Here is a 17,376-nt window from a genome sequence, read left to right as displayed (position 1 = left end):
AAAAACGTCAGACAAAGATTCACAAGTTAATTTGTCAGTCATTATTATGATTTGTAATGCCCCACCGTATGGGTTAATTTTATCGAAGGCCTGATGGTTTTTCGCACACGTGTGTCATCCAAGCTTGCCAATCTAGACCAGTTTCTGCAACAAGGTTTCCCCAATCTGTTTTAGGACTGTTATGTACCACACATATTCTATAAAATCCATGTGTATCCTTTGAAATGGATATGTAGCTTTTGTAGCTTGACATAAGGGGGAATCTGCATATAGATTGAATATATAACCTCCCCCTTTTTTGAGGCATGAAATTTACCATGACTCAAAATGGCAGCCCTCCCAGATAAGTCTTTTGTTTTTGTTTAGTCCCCCAGGTTCCCAAAATTTCCCATTGCAGAAATCAAAAAATTTCATTTGGCGAAATTCTTTTCTTTTTGTTTCTGTCCTACTCTGCCACCGCCGTCCCTGAAAGGCTTATCAGCGATTTCAGAAATATTCCACCTTGATATTAGAATATTGATATATCTTGGTGGCTAGCCAATTGAAACACAAAAGACAGACACTCATCCACGCTGGCACTCATAATCAAGAAATTTAGAGTGCTCCCCCAATCATCAAGATTGATGCCTGAAGAAACTAGATAATTAATGTATTAGATTCACATGCCACATATCTAAAAATAGAAATTTGTTCAATAACGGAAAAGTTGTGACACATTGAAACACACACACACCCCCTTTTTGTATTTTAACCGTTTGTAAAAACTTTATCTCCATGTTCTGGATTATGTTACACCCCCTTTCAATGTTATCGAATTTTGCCCATTCTAGTCAACCCATCTACTTAAAGCATTTCTCCAAGGTTGATATTTTATAATTTGGAGATGTTATTTTTAAAACATAGACATTATTTCACTTGTTTCACACCATGGAAGGCCCTACCAGACTTTGTTGTAGATATTCCCCTTTATCTAAGCTTGTTATTGCCCATCGTTATCACCGTAACATTCAGTTGTATTAACCCCATAATTGCAATGCAGTAAGTTTTGGCTAAATTCTTAATGCGTATGCCCCTAAAGCAATAGACAGTAATAACGTCCCACTAGTCATCAATATGACTTATGCCAAAGCATACGCCCCCTTCAGGTCAAACAAGGAAAGTCTTTTGTGCACCTAAAGACGCTCCATGTTTCTTCTAGGGAAACTATGCCTATCCTTAACCAATTATCTTATCTACCCCAGCCAGGTTCAATTTACCTAACAATTTGGACGAATGCCATGAAATTTCTCATTTCCGCATTGTTAATTTCATGTCTGATTTCTTTAACAAACAAATAACCCTTAATACCTAAGACATAAATTGCAAATCACCCCATACTATGTTTACTTAAGATAAGAGCCATTTCTTATAGCTCCCTGTCACCACAAGAAAAATCTACAATAATTAAATTAGAGAAATCCACCTTTTACTAGGCATTTTCCTAATTACAATTTTCAATGCTTAATAAAGGACCCACAAATTGTAACCAATATGCCATTATATTGTAAAAAATCCATTCATTTTTCTTTAACCAGCCAATCTCCTATATTAAAGTAAAAAGAAAATAATAATAATAGTATTATTCCTAATTCCAAAGCTTTCCCCAAATCAATCTTTGCCAAACAGATTTTCTATCACCTCGAAAGACATTTCTGATTAAATCCCAAAAATAAATGCGAAGATAATCGCGGAACTCTGCATCCCTTGCAGACCATGTTTTGTTCTTATTCTGAAATGTTTAAACGGAAGCGCGCCCTTACCCGCTGACTGTGACCTTCACGCTCGCTGCAGAAGCAGCTTATCAATGTTGACATTCCTAAGTGCTCTTTTTATTTTTGAGCACATTGCTTCACCTCCTGTGTACAATTATAACGCTTTTTAGAGAAGACTAAATTAATTACTCTCCCGATATCCAACTATATCACAATATTTTGGCAATACCCCATAATTACAAGATGCTGCAAGCATAGCAAAACCCATTTCTGCCCTCAAGTTTGCTTCAGCACCCCCAAGGCCAATTATTGTAATGTCTTCACGGAAGGGGTCCAAAAAATTAGCCGCTCGTGCGGTCTGCGCGCATACTGAATGCCTAACACCGTCAAATCAGCCGCTACGCGGTCCACATGTTTTTTTGCATTCAAATCAGCAGCAAAGACAGCCGCGCTCCCCTGCAGCCAAAGCATTATTTGACCAGTTTAGAGTATGACAAAAAACGCAGGTTTGGCAACCCCGCTAAACATTTAATTGGTCGTTTTGTATTTCTTTTCGACTGTTAACCAAAACATTCCCGTTGACAGGATAAAACCAAGATAATCCGCAATAAGCCATTTCATTCCATTAAATTGACAGTACATTTAGGTACTATTAACAAAGTATGCCTAGGACTTGGAAATAACCATTTTAATTGCCATTTTACAACTTTCAGCATCACACAAAAAAATCCAATTGAATTCATTCCCAAAGAATGTGATCTCTGGTTTAAAATTAGCTCAACATCCTCATGTTCAAAATCCTCATTCAAATCATTTTGAGCAGGCCTGCCTTGTTTTTAGAGACCTTTTTGTCCAGGCAATCAAGCGATATATGTAATATATATAAGTATAATTTGAATGAGCATGCAACCCATTTTTTAGCTGCTCCTGATAAATGCTGCCCACCGCGTGGTCTTCAGCGAGGCCGCTGTTGGCCTTAAAACAAGCTGTCATCCTGATTTGATATTCTGCAAAAGGCTCACCATCCCTCTGCTTAGCTCTGCTGATCACGGTATAATTAACTTTTGTTTTAAACTTCCCCGTAACCTGATCAATCAGTTCATGCACTCTCAAATTCAAATTACGACCGTCATGACACAACGGGCCACCATCAGCTTTTGGATTCGAACATCCAAATTTAGTAGGAGCCTGCTCCTTGCCCACATTAGTATTAGCAACTTCGATCATGGGATATTGTTCAATAAACACATCACTCATTGGCGGCGCCCCGGGCTGGGGAGATAGCGTTTTCTCCCCATGTCCCCCACGGGCCCTCCCGACCTGGTCATATTTGTCGGAGGGGGCCCTCCTTTTTAACAACAACAACACACTTTTTCCCCACCGGGCTAGCCGTCCTCTTTTCTGTGGAATAACACAGCCTCTGTGTTTCCAGTCCCACCGTTATCAACTGATTTAACCCATGTATCATAAACCAATAATAGGTATCATTATATCCCTCCTGCTCCATTTTGTTAAGATTTCCCCCATGCTTAGCACGTATTTTATCCTGCAGTATCAATATCTTATGCATATTAAGCTGGCCAGCAAATCCATATTTATTTATCCATAAGTTTAGGTGTTTAACCCTTGTAGCGCTTTGATTTTCAACAATCCAATCTGTACACGGCAGACGCATCTTTGGATCGTCGTCAATAGCCGTTTTACTGTTTGCACCACCCATTTTTTGAGTGGATTTGTGTGCCCCCATAGTACCTTTTTTTCTTTAACAACTACGCACACACAACCAATGTCGACCACCACATTTTTATAGACCCCACCGTGTCTACCTGCTAGTGACTAGTATCCGCAGGGTTTTAAAATCGCCATCCCCAGGATGCGAGCCTTACTTCTCAAAATAAGGCCTTCGCGTGTGATGCCCTTCGCGCATTTTGGATCCCGTCAACAATATGCAGCCATCACACGCGGACTCGGCAGAAATGTCGAAAGATGCTTACCAAGAGGATAGTCGTCAACCGATTAGAAAACAGGCGCTGCTGAGAAATAGTCCGGCCTGGAAAAGGGATTCTCGCCGTGCACGGTCACTCCAGATATTAAACTGCAGCGTCTGGATTCCTTATCGATGTGTTGACCCCGGCTACTCGAAGGACCAAATGTTGGAATAATGATTCAAACCTTTTAAATCATTATTAGTAATATTTAATTAAAAAAGGAAAAACATCTTTCAACAAACTCTGCCTACAACTTGCAAGGAAAATGCCATGTGACGCCGTCTTAGTCCCCAGTGCATTCTGACGAGCGGAATACTCTTCGTTCCATTTAGCGGCACATAACCAAAACATTCAAAGGTAATCTGATTTAAACAATTGCATACGCAAAAACAACTGTCTCTGCTGTTTTGAACAATTGTATAAGCTCAACCGAATAACATCATGAAGGTTATAAAAACACGGTTGAGGTGTATCCAGTACTCAGTCCTCGGAGCAAGAACTCAGTGTATTGTTTTATGTCTCTGTGTACTTGTATCTCTCGCTGATCCCAGCTGTCCTGGAGAGCGACCTTGGCGTAAGCGTTTGTCTTCGTTGAAAGCGATCAACACATATATATAGTTACACATTTAGGATGAGCAAATATATTGATTAATATAGTAAGCATGTATATTATAAGGCTTTATATTCATTGCAAACACATTTATAATAATGATTATTCCATCACATAGCAAAACCCATTTCTGCCCTCAAGTTTGCTTCAGCACCCCTAAGGCCAATTATTGTAATGTTTTCACGGAAGGGGTCCAAAAAATTAGTCGCTCGTGCGGTCTGCGCGCATACTGAATGCCTAACACCGTCAAATCAGCCGCTACGCGGTCCACATGTTTTTTTGCATTCAAATCAGCAGCAAAGACAGCCGCGCTCCCCTGCAGCCGACGCATTATTTGACCAGTTTAGAGTATGACAAAAAACGCAGGTTTGGCAACCCCGCTAAACATTTAATTTGCCGTTTTGTATTTCTGTTAACCAAAATATTCCCGCTGACAGGATAAAACCAAGATAATCCGCAATAAGCAATTTCATTCCATTAAATTGACAGTACATTTAGGTACTATTAACAAAGTATGCCTAGGACTTGGAAATAACCATTTTAATTGCCGTTTTACAACTTTCAGCATCACACAAAAAATTCCAATTGAATTTATTCACAAAGAATGTGATCTCTGGTTTAAAATTAGCTCAACATCCTCATGTTCAAAATCCCCATTCAAATCATTTTGAGCAGGCCTGCCTTGTTTTTAGAGACTTTTTGTCCAGGCAATCACGCACATAGCATTTTTGAAAACCCGATTCTCCGCGCTATCTTTTATTTTTATTTTACACAACGGACCCGTTTTATCACTCTTCTTTCTGTGGAACAAGACAGAAGGCTCTGCTTTTCCGGCCCCGCTGTTATCAACATTTTGGCTCTCACTCCGCTCAATTTTCCTAACGTTCCCATCACAACGCTTTTTTGCCATCAAAAACCAATAATTTGTATCCTCATATCCATCATTATCCATTTTACACAGATTACTCTTGTGCTTAACGTGCATTTTATCTTGTAAATCCAGTATTTTATGCATATTAAGCTGTCCAGTAAACCCATACTTGGTTATCCATAAGTTTAGGTGTTTAACTCTTGTAGCGCTTTGACTTTCAACAAACTTCCAATCTCTACACGGCAGACGCTGTTTTGGATCGTCGTCGCTAGCCGCTTTTTTATTCGAGCTGCCAATCTTTGGATGGAGCTCGCGTGCACTCAGTTATCAGTTAGCAAATTTCTTTTCCGCGGAAGGACATACGTAACACACGCAACACGTAACACACGCAACACAAATGTATACCCTAGCTTGATATACTGTCAGAGTTATATTTGTACCTTTCCGGACCACGGCACAGGACACCCCGAACTGCCCCTAGTTTTATAGACTCCAGCTCTGTCTCTTTACCTGGCAGCGACTAGTATACCCAGGGTTTTTAACGCAGTCCCCTGGACGCGTGTCGCAGTCCCCTGGACGCGAGTCTCATTTAAAAAAATGGACCTCACGTGCAATGCCCCTTCGCGCATTTGGAACCCGTCAACAAACGCAGACATTCACGTGGACTTACCAGATATGACCCCAGATGTCTCTTTCAGAGGGTTAGTCGTCGAAACCGTCGAGAACCCAGGCGCTCCTTCGAGTTATCCAGCCCGGAAAAGGGTATTTAAGCGCCGTGCACGGTCTTTCCAGATATCAAACGGGAGCGACCTGGATTCTGCTTCGGTATCTTGACCACAGGCTCGAAGGACCAAATGTTAGGTTTATCCAATTGTATGTTTATCCTTAGGTTTTTCCAAATCAGCTTTCAATAAAAAAGGCATCTGTAGTCACATCACATTTAATTCTTGCAAGAAGAGAATACATCCGGACCGCTTGGCCGACCAAGATTATTCTATAGAGCGGCATTATGTCCTGCCCATTTAAGGCTTCAAATCAAAACAATTACAAGGTTATCGACTCGATCCAATTGCGTAAGCAAGAAACAAAACAATTCTATAATCCAGCAAACCTAGCGTCAAACTAGCGTCACAAATTAAAACAATATGCTTGATAGCCATCCGCTGACCCAACAACAATTTAAGCGTCCTTCACAGATCTTCATTGCGAACTTGCATCTGGGGAAAGGGTTGAGGCGTATCTTCCAGTAATCAGTCCTCGGAGCAAGGACTCAGTGTATTGTTTTATGTCTTTGCGAACTCGTATCTCTCGCTGGACCCAGCTGTCCTGGAGAGCGACCTTGGCGTAAGCGTTTGTCTTCGTTGAAAGCGATCAACACATATATATATATTGTTTAATATAGTTACACATTTAGGATGAGCATTACTATTCCTAATAAGCAAATATATTGATTAATATAGTAAGCATGTATATTATAAGGCTTTATATTCATTGCAAACACATTTATAATAATGATCACTCCAACACCCAGCATTCCATCTATTATTATGGGGAACGTAAGATCTCTCCCCAATAAGATGGAAGAGCTAAAGGCGCTTACCAAACAACAACGACAATATCGGAGAATCTGCATTATGTGCTTCACGGAGACCTGGCTGAATGAACTAACACCAGACTCTCGTCTCCTTGGATGGCTTTCAGCTGGTGAGGGCGGACAGAGATGCTGAGGAGAGCGGTAGGAAGAAAGGTGGGGGACTAGCTGTTTTTATTAATAGTAGATGGTGCAGCCCCGGGCATATTACTGTGAAGAAGCAACTTTGCACTCGAGATATCGAGCTAGTAGCTGTTAGCATGAGGCTGTTTTACATCCCCCGGGAGTTCTCGCACGTTATCGTAATAACTACGTATATACCTCTCTCGGCCGATGCGGCAGTCGCTCGCGAGCTGCTCCACGCTGCTGTGTCCCGGCTGCAGACGTCACACCCACAGTCTCTCCTTCTTATCTCTGGTGATTTTAATCATGCTCCCTTGGCTTCTACTCTCCCCACCTTCACTCAGTATGTGAAGTGCCACACCAGGGAACAAAAAACTCTGGACCTGCTGTATGCCAACACAAAGGAGGCATACAGCTCAGTCCCCCTGCCTCCACTGGGCCGCTCAGACCACAACCTGGTCCATCTGATCCCCACCTACATCCCTATGGTGAGGAAAATAAAACCTACCACGAGGATCATACAAACTGACCGAGGAGACCAGCATGGTACTGAGGGACTGTTTTGAGACCACTGACTGGGAGGCGCTGTGCAATTCCCATGGGAAAGACATTGACAGCTTGACCCACTGCATCACAGATTACATTAATTTCTGTGTTGAGAACATTGTACCCTCCAAGAAGGCCCGTTGTTTCTCCAACAGTAAGCCGTGGGTCACCAGGAATCTAAGGGCCCTCCTGAACAAGAAGAAGGGGGCTTTTGGGTCTGGGGAGAATGAGAGTCTGAAAATGGTCCAGAAGGAGCTGAAGAGAGAGATAAGGAAGGGAAAGACCATCTACAGGAGGAAGCTAGAGAACCAACTCCAGAGAGGCAACACCAAAGAGGTCTGGAGGAGCTTGAGGACCATTTCGGGCCATGTAGGCAACAGTGAGAGAGACCCGGAGTCCGGAGACAGGGAGTGGCCCAATGAACTGAATCAGTTCTCTAACATATTCATTCCTGCCCCCACTCCCCTGACCCCCCGGACCAGAAGAAACTCTCCCCCCTCGTTCTCCTCCTCCTCTTCCTCGCCCTCTTCCACCGGTCTCTGGATTACTGTCGATCAGGTGATAAAACAGCTAAAGAAAATCGAGGCAAGCTAGGCTACTGGTCCAGATGGCCTCAGCTCCAGACTACTGAAAGAGTGTGCGGATCAGCTTGGCAAAGTGATTCTGCATATTTTCAACCTCAGCCTTAGTCTTCAGAAGGTCCCCACCTTGTGAAAAACTTCCTGTGTGGTCCCAGTTCCAAAGACTGCGAACCCCAGGGAGCCAAACCACTTCAGGCCGGTAGCATTAACCTCTCACCTGATCAAGACAATGGAGAGAATCATCCTCAATCACCTCAGCCCCCTGATGAATGCAGAGCTGGACCCTCTGCATTTCGCCTATCGTCCAGGCATTGGTGTGGAAGATGCTACCACCTACCTGATGCACAGGTCTCTTTCACACCTAGAGAACACGGGAAGCACGCTGAGAATGATGTTTTTTGACCTCTCCAGTGCGTTCAACACCATTTAGCCGGTCCTACTGAGAGGGAAACTGGAAGAGGCTGGAGTAAGGAACCACCTAGCCGCATGGATCATTACTTCCTTACTGACAGACCACAATATGTGAGACTCCAGGACTGTACGTCTGATGTGGTAGCTTGCAGCACAGGGGCCCCACAAGGCACAGTGCTCTCGCCACTCCTCTTCTCCCTCTACACATCAGACTTCAAACATAATACAGACACCTGCCACCTCCAGAAGTTCTCTGACGACACTGCTATTGTTGGACGAGTGACGGACGGGAACAACCTGGAGTACAGGGGAGTCATCACAGCCTTTGTTGACTGGTGTAGGCAAAACCACCTCTACATCAACACCAGTAAGACAAAGGAAATGGTCATCGGTTTTGGGAGGAATCCTCAACAGACCACTCAGGTGAACATCCAGGGTACAGACATTGAAATCGTGGATAATTTTAAGTACAGACGCTCCCCTACTTACGAACATTCAACATACGAACAACGGTACATACGAACATGTCTGCAAATTGCGTTTAAGTCCAAAAATGTTCGCAAGTCCAATTTTGTATTTCACGCCTTTTTCGGAGTAGTACTTCTTTCCGCCGCTAATACCGACGCCTGGCGCTGTGAGAGCTCAGCTCACCCAGCATCTACCTTCTTCTTCGTTGCAATGCGGAAGTGCGTGAATGTATCTCCAGTGTGCAAAGAACCTTTTTCATTTGTATCATTAAATATCTCATGCATCCAATATTGAATATGGTTGGTAAAAAGCTAAAGGCTTCTATTGAGGGAGTTGCAAGGAAGAGGCAAGCCATTTCATTTGAAACGAGTGGCAATAATAACGAAGCTTGATGCGCGTGAGAGTGGTGAGCGTTTCACGGGCATTGAATCGTTCGAGCGTCAGTACCATTTATAAACAGAAAGATCGAGCAGCAGGACCCAAATATTGAACGTTGCACAAAGTTTGCAAATCAATTGAATGATGCCATACAGTGCTACTGCATCATTTATGATGAAAAAAGAAGAAAACTGTGCAATCATCATTAGGTCGCTTCTTTTGGCCAGTTTCTAATACATAAATCTCTCTCTCTCTCTACAGTACTGTACATATTCTCTCCATTTTATTAAAAAAAAAAATTTCAGTACAAACCAATGCGTGTTACTTATACAAGCCTTAAACATACAAATGCACTTATTAAAACCTTCAATATACTTATATCGGCCTTAAACATAAATTATAATACAAAATATAGCACTGAATCAACTTACAAACAAATTCAACTTATGAACAATCGCTCGGAACCAATTGCGTTCGTAAGTAGGGGAGCGTCTGTACTTGGGTATTCACCTCAACAACAAATTAGACTGGTCCACAAACATAGATGCCCTGTACAAAAGGGGCCAGAGCCGCCTCTACCTACTGAGGAGTCTACGGTCCTTTGGAGTGTGCAGGACACTGCTGGGGACTTTTTACGACACTGTGGTGGCATCTACAGTGTTTTATGCAGTGATCTGTTGGGGATGCGGGAGCATGGAGAGGGACAGGAACAGGCTGAATAAGCTGGTCAGGAGGGCCAGCTCTGTTCTGGGCTGTCCTTTGGACTCTGTGGAGGAAGTGGGAGAGCGGAGGCTGCTGACCAGTATGATGTCCATCATGAACAGCACCTCCCACCCCCTGCATGAGTCTGTGGAGTCCCACCGAAGCTCTTTTAGCAATAGACTGTGGCACCCTCATTGCAGGAAGGAGCGCTTCCGGAGATCCTTCCTCTCATCAGCTGTCAGGGTCTTTACCAAAAAAATGGTGTGATAAGACCTATTGTATGCATGCATGTACATCTGTGTATGTATATACAGACGCTCCCCTACTTACGAACGAGTTAGGTTCCGAGCGATTGTTCATAAGTTGAATTTGTTTGTAAGTTGATTCAGTGCTACATTTTGTATTATAATTTATGTTTAAGGCCTATATAAGTATATTGAAGGTTTATATAAGTGCATTTGTATGTTTAAGGCTTGTATAAGTAACACGCATTGGTTTGTACTGAAAAAAAACATTTAATAAAATGGAGAGAATATGTACAGTACTGTATAGAGAGAGAGATTTATGTATTAGAAACTGGCCGAAAGAAGCGATCTAACGACGATTGCACAGTTTTCTTCTTCTTTTCATCATAAATGATGCGGTAGCACTGTATGGCATCATTCAATTGATTTGCAAACTTTGTGCAACGTTCAATATTTGGGTCCTGCTGCTCGATCTTTCTGTTTATAAATGGTACTGACGGTCGAACGATTCAAGTTGTACAGACGCTCCCCTACTTACGAACATACGACTTACGAACAACGGTACATACGAACATGTCTGCAAATTGCGTTTATGTCGAAAAATGTTCGTAAGTTCGATTTTGTATTTTTTTCCGAGTAGTGCTTCTTTCTGCCGCTAATACCGACGCCTGGCGCTGTGAGGGCTCAGCTCACCCAGCATCTACCTTCTGTCCAATTCGTTGCAATGCGGAAGTGCATGAACGCATGTCCAGTGCGCAAATAACCTTTTTCATTTGTATCATTAAATATCTCGTGCATCCATTATTGAATATGGTTGGTAAAAAGCGAAAGGCTTCTATTGAGGGAGTTGCAAGGAAGAGGCAAGCCATTTCATTTGAAACGAGTGGCAATAATAACGAAGCTTGATGCGCGTGAGAGTGGTGAGCGTTGCACATATACAACTTGAATCGTTCGACCGTCAGTACCATTTATAAACCTAAAGATCGAGCAGCAGGACCCAAATATTGAAATTTTCACAAAGTTTGCAAATCAATTGAATGATGCCATACAGTGCTACCGCATCATTTATGATGAAAAAAAGAAGAAAACTGTGCAATCGTCGTTAGATCGCTTCTTTCGGCCAGTTTCTAATACATAAATCTCTCTCTATACAGTACTGTACATATTCTCTCCATTTTATTAAATGTTTTTTTCATTACAAACCAATGTGTGTTACTTATACAAGCCTTAAACATACAAATGCACTTATATAAAGCTTCAATATACTTATATTGGCCTTAAACATAAATTATAATACAAAATATAGCACTGAATCAACTTACAAACAAATTCAACTTATGAACAATCGCTCGGAACCTAACTCGTTTGTAAGTAGGGGAGCGTCTGTATATGTGCAACGCTCACCACTCTCACGCGCATCAAGCTTCGTTATTATTGCCACTCGTTTCAAATGAAATGGCTTGCCTCTTCCTTGCAACTCCCTCAATAGAAGCCTTTCGCTTTTTAGCAACCATATTCAATAATGGATGCACGAGATATTTAATGATACAAATGAAAAAGGTTCTTTGCGCACTGGAGATACGTTCACGCACTTCCGCATTGCAACGAATTGGACAGAAGAAGGTAGATGCTGGGTGAGCTGAGCCCTCACAGCGCCAGGCGTCGGTATTAGCGGCGGAAAGAAGCACTACAGGGAAAAAATAAAAAATCGAACTTACGAACATTTTTCGACATTAACACAATTTGCAGACATGTTCGTATGTACCGTTGTTCGTAAGTCGTATGTTCGTAAGTAGGGGAGCGTCTGTATGTGTTTATATATATATATATGTCTGTGTGTATGTATGTATGTATTTATATATATGTATATATGTATTTTTATATATATATATATATTTCAGCAACACGCTTATTTATTTATGTATTTATTCATGTATTTACTTATTACCTATCTATTTATGTCTAAAATGCCTTTCCCATTTCTGCATCCTCACCCTCTTGCTACTCTGACAACTAAATTTCACGAATACGGGATGAATAAAGTTATCCAATCCAATCCAAGTTTTAGATTTCTGTAACATTGTCAGAACATTTGCATAAAATGGAGAAAGTCCTTGATATCAAGTTAGAAAAGAATTACAAGCTGTCTTAACGTGAGCAGAGTCGTTAAAGGAATGTTTCAATGAGGCTGCTGTTTGTGCACATGTATTTACGAGGCATTTAAAAAAAACAGGTTACGACAGGGAGACTGCACTTGTATCTTTTAGTGGGTCGGCTCACTTTTCTCCCGCATCGCATCTCATAATCCCTCATTTTGGCTGTGCTATAGTCATTTTGCTTTCATGCTCCGTGTTAGCGGCTTTATTGCTAACCAAGCTAAAAATAGATTTTCTTTACCATCGTCTTCTACTGAACGTTTGTCTGGAACTTGATTCACTTCGCATCAGCACACCCGTTCTTTGTGGTGTAATTGTAGTCATTGAATATTATGGAAGGTTTTTGATGATATTTTTTGTTATCTTTTTCATCACCCAGGTCTAAAGGGACTTTGAGTTAGATAATGAGTATGTCACTCTCTTTGTATGCAGATGTTGCTGAAGGCCCAGCGTGATAATCCACCATGTTCAGAAATTAGTAATGGCCAGGAAGAAACATATTATATTGACCTACTCAAAATGCAACGTGACAGCGCAATGTAAGTTATACTATTTTATGTCCACTGCCTGGATCTTTTCCTTAAATTGCGCCATCGGGTTCAACTATAGCAAGCCATTGCATAAATTTATTGTACAATTTCAATACTTAGTTGTGAGCAATGTTCCCTCTAATTTTTTGTTGGTCTGAGCAGAAAGTCAACCTCCCTGAGCGCACTGAGTACCAGTGTGAGCGACATCATCGGTACTCGGATGATTCGCCTAAAGACGTTTCGCCGACGGACGTTTGACAGACGGGCAGGTCGCCGAATGAACGTTCGGCAGAACGTCCATTCGGCGACCTGTCCATTTTTCATGTAAAACATGCTGTAAAACACGAAAAACATAAGTGGACAGAGCTACTGCCACTGGCTGCCGCTTAAACGGCGCCATCATGGGTAAAAAAAAAAAAAAAAAAAAAAAAAAAAAAAAAAAAAAAAAAAAAAAAAAAAAAAAAAAAAAAAAAATCCCGATTTTTTTTTTTTTACTGCGCGCCATATGATTGCTGCTGCGCAGAGAAGACGAGAGTAGTGCGCAATTGCGCACGCGCGCAGCTTAGAGGGAACACTGGTTGTGAGTCAGGATTTATTTTTTACTTCTCAAATAAAATTTTGCCATTTCATTAGTGTATAAAAAATTGTGATAGTGGAACTTAAAATCAAAGTTCATTCAAACTCCTTGTTTCAAAATGAAACTAAAATTATACCTTCATCTCTACTCCCGCTTTATCCGATGTCGGGTCACGGGGGCAGCAGCTTCAGCAAGGAGACCCAGACTTCCCTCTCCCCAGCCACCTCATCCAACTCTTCCGGGACTATCCCAAGGCGTTCCTGGGTCAGCCGGGAAATATAGTCTCCACAGCTTGTCCGAGGTCGGCCCCGTGGCCTCCTTCCGGTGGGACGTACCCAGAGCACCTCCCGAAGGAGGCTCCAGGGGGCATCCTGACCAGATGCCCCAGCCAATTTATCTGGCTCCACTGGATCAGGAGGACCTGCGGCTCTACTCCGAGCTCCTCCCGGATGACCGAGCTTCTCACCTTATCTCTAAGCGAGTGTCGGATCTAATCCATATACATTCAATAACGTCGAATTAGAGGAAGCACACAGAGGCAGCCGTGATGAGATTTTCCTAGCTTCAGCTGAAGGAGGGAGTCAGAGTAGCCAGCGCTAGGAGGAATCTATCCTCCAGCTTGACCAGTTTGAATCCCTGCCTGCCTCCCACAGATCAGCTAGCTTTATTGACAAAGATCACGTGACATAGAAACGGGTGTTGATACAAACTTTAGGCGGGAAAATTTGAACAAAGAAATGGGCGTGTCATGGTAGATGACACGCCCCTAACTCATAGGCCTCATGGATGGAAATTTCCACTAGACTATGCAAAATTCTATTCTAGTGACTACACTAAATAAACCAATTGACTAATAAAAAGTATAAGAATACATTCCATACTCCACAGCGAGAGTCCGGACATCCTGCAGACGAAAATCATTTCAACTGCTTGTATCCGGGATCTTGTTCTTTCGGTCACGACCCATAGCTTGTGACCATAGATGAGGTTAGGAACGTAGATCAACCGATTAATAGAGAGCATCGCCTTATGGCTCAGCTCCTTCACCAGAGCAGACATGTGTGCAGAGTCCGCATCACTGCAGACGCCGCACCGATCCGCCTGTCGATCTCCTGTTCTAATCTTCCCTTACTCGTAAACAAGACCCCAAGATACTTAAACTCCTCCACCTGGGGAAAGACCTGATTCCTGACCTGGAGTCCTCCACCTGGGGAAAGACCTGATTCCTGACCTGGAGAGGGCATGCCACCTTTTTCCGACTGAGGACCATCCGACTTATTGCCGGCTACGTGGACCAGACTCTGACACCGGTCAGAAACGGACCGGACCCCCTGTAACAGGAGTTCTGGAACCCCATACTCCCGGAGTAGCCCCCACAAGACTCCCCGGGGGACACGTTCGAACGCCTTCTCCAAGTCCACAAAAAACATGTAGACTGGTTGGGAGAACTCCCATGCCCTCCGTGCACCCTGCTGAGAGTGTAGAGCTGATCCACTGTTCCACGGCCAGGATGAAAACCACACTGGTCCTCCTGAATCCGAGATTCAACCTCCCGGCGGACCCTCCTCTACAGTACCCCGGAACATAGCGTGATTCCCCGATAATTGGAACACACCTTCCAGTCCCCGTTTTTATAAAGGGGAACCACCACCCTGGTCTTCCAATCCAGAGGCACTGTCCCCGATGTCCATGCAATGTTGTCAACCAAGACAGCCCCACAACATCCAGAGCCTTTAGAAACTCCGCCACCGATTGACAACGTCCCAAGTCGAGGTCAGCAGGCCACCATCACCACTATACACTGTTTTGGTGGTGCACTGCTTTCCACTCCCGAGATGTCGGATGGTGGACCAAAATTTCCTTGAAGCCACCCGCAAGTGGTTATCCATGGCCTCACTGAACTCCTCCCATGCCCGAGTTTTTGCCTCGGGGATGGCCAGAGCCGCGTGCCGCTTGGCCACCCGCTGCCCATCAACTGCCTTTGGAGTACAGTGGGCCAAAATAGGCTCGATAGGACTCCTTTTTCAGCCTGACGGCATCCCTTACAGGTGTCCACCAGCGAGTTTTGGGGTTGCCGCCACGACATATATGTACCGTATTTTCACGACTATTCGGTGCATCGTATTTTAAGCCGCAGGGTCAGTAACGAGTGCTATTTCTGTATTTTAGACACACAAAGCACGCACCGTTTCATTAGACGCATATATATTATATATGGATGAACATCGAAACGCAATAGCGCTGGCCACCGGAAGCAGCCTATTTCCGGGTTCCAGTGCGCAGTGACTGCTGGGAAATATAGTTCTTGCACGCTACACCCATACGCTAAAAACATGTTTTAAAAAGGCAACGGAAGCAAAACTGAGTTCGGTTGTACTTTAGACATTTTACAACTCACTCACGTCATCATCACCCACAAATCCCTCAAAGTCCTCATTTTCTGTGTCCGAATTAAACAATTGCCCAAACGAGCCTTCCAAAAAGCCAGGTCCCCTCTCTTCGTTCTCAGAGTCACCGTCATTTCCATCAATCCATTCACAAATCGTAGCGTAAGAAGCCCGGCGCTGCCTGCCACTTTTCGTGAAGCCAGGCATGGCATATATATATTATTTATGGATGATTATCGAACCGTAATAGCGCTGTCTACGAAAGCAGCCACAGACGCTATTTCCGGTGCGCAGTGACTGCTGGGATAAATAGTCCTTTTGTCAATACACCCAGGTTGACGGCTGTGATAACTTTGCACTAATAATATCAATATACTACAACGGCGAACACACTAATTTGGTGCTACATATACCAAATGCACGCTACACCCGCACGCTAAAAACATGTTTTTAAAAAGGCAACGGAAGCAAGAATGAGTTCGGTTGTACTTTATTTAGCCATTTTACAATGTACCGTATTTTCACGCCTATTTGGCACATCGTTTCTTACGCCGCAGTGTCAGTAACGAGTGCTATTTCTGTATTTTAGACACAAAGCATGCACCATTTCATTAGACGCATATATATTATATATTTCATATGGATTAAGATCGAAACGCAATAGCGCTGGCTACCGGAAGCAGCTTATTTCCGGGTTCCGGTGCGCAGTGACTGCTGGGAAATATAGTTCTTGGGCGCTACACCCACACGCTAAAAACACGCTTTAAAAAGGCAACGGAAGCAAAACTGAGTTCGGTAGTGCTTTATTTGGACATTTTACAATTTACTCAAATCGCTCAAACTCCTCATCTTCTGTGTCAGAATTAAACAATTGCCCGAACAAGCCTTCCAAATAGCCCCCCCCCCCCCTCCGTTCTCAGAGTCACCGTAATTTCCATGTGGCTCCTTAGAAATTATGCCGGCTTTGGCAAAAGCTCGAACAACCGTGCAAGCAGACACGTTCGCCCAGGCGGCAACGATCCATTGACAAATCGTAGCGTAAGAAGCCCGGCGCTGCCTGCCACTTTTCGTGAAGCTGTGTTCGCCAGCGATCATCAACTGCTCCCACGCCGCTCGTAACTTTACATCAGTCACATAAGAACGCATGGAGTCGGAAATCAAAACAGACGGCGAGCCGTCATATACGTCACGAGCGCCGCCGAGACTGGTTACGTGACGTATACTCAGAGTTCCCGGAGGCTTGACCAAAGAATTACAGCCGCTGGACATCGGCATCAACCGGGCTTTCAAATCAAATATGTCTGGAGGAGAAAAGGTGAGGCCTTTAAACCCAAGTACACCATGCAGTGGTGGTAGTATTATGCTGTGGGGCTGTTTTGCTGCCAATGGAAATGGTCCTTTACAGAGAGTAAATGGGATAATGAAGAAGTAGGATTACCTTCAAATTCTTCAAGATAACCT

The 17,376-nt window shown here is 43.3% G+C and overlaps 1 protein-coding gene across 3 annotated transcripts in view; it reads left to right on the top strand.

Moving 5' to 3' along the window:
• Positions 1-17,376, top strand: part of spdl1 (spindle apparatus coiled-coil protein 1) — a 99,972-nt gene that overhangs the window by 68,225 nt on the left and 14,371 nt on the right. For all 3 annotated transcript variants that reach the window (XM_077600385.1, XM_077600384.1, XM_077600383.1), the window contains exon 9: positions 12,854-12,960. In XM_077600385.1, coding sequence (XP_077456511.1) covers positions 12,854-12,960 — 107 coding nt within the window. The remainder of the gene's footprint in view (positions 1-12,853; positions 12,961-17,376) is intronic.

The sequence above is a fragment of the Stigmatopora argus genome, chromosome 5 (assembly GCF_051989625.1).
Source record: "Stigmatopora argus isolate UIUO_Sarg chromosome 5, RoL_Sarg_1.0, whole genome shotgun sequence".
Lineage (NCBI taxonomy): Eukaryota > Metazoa > Chordata > Actinopteri > Syngnathiformes > Syngnathidae > Stigmatopora > Stigmatopora argus.
Note: the sequence above shows the minus strand (reverse complement) of the source record. Positions and strands in the feature narration are given on the sequence as shown.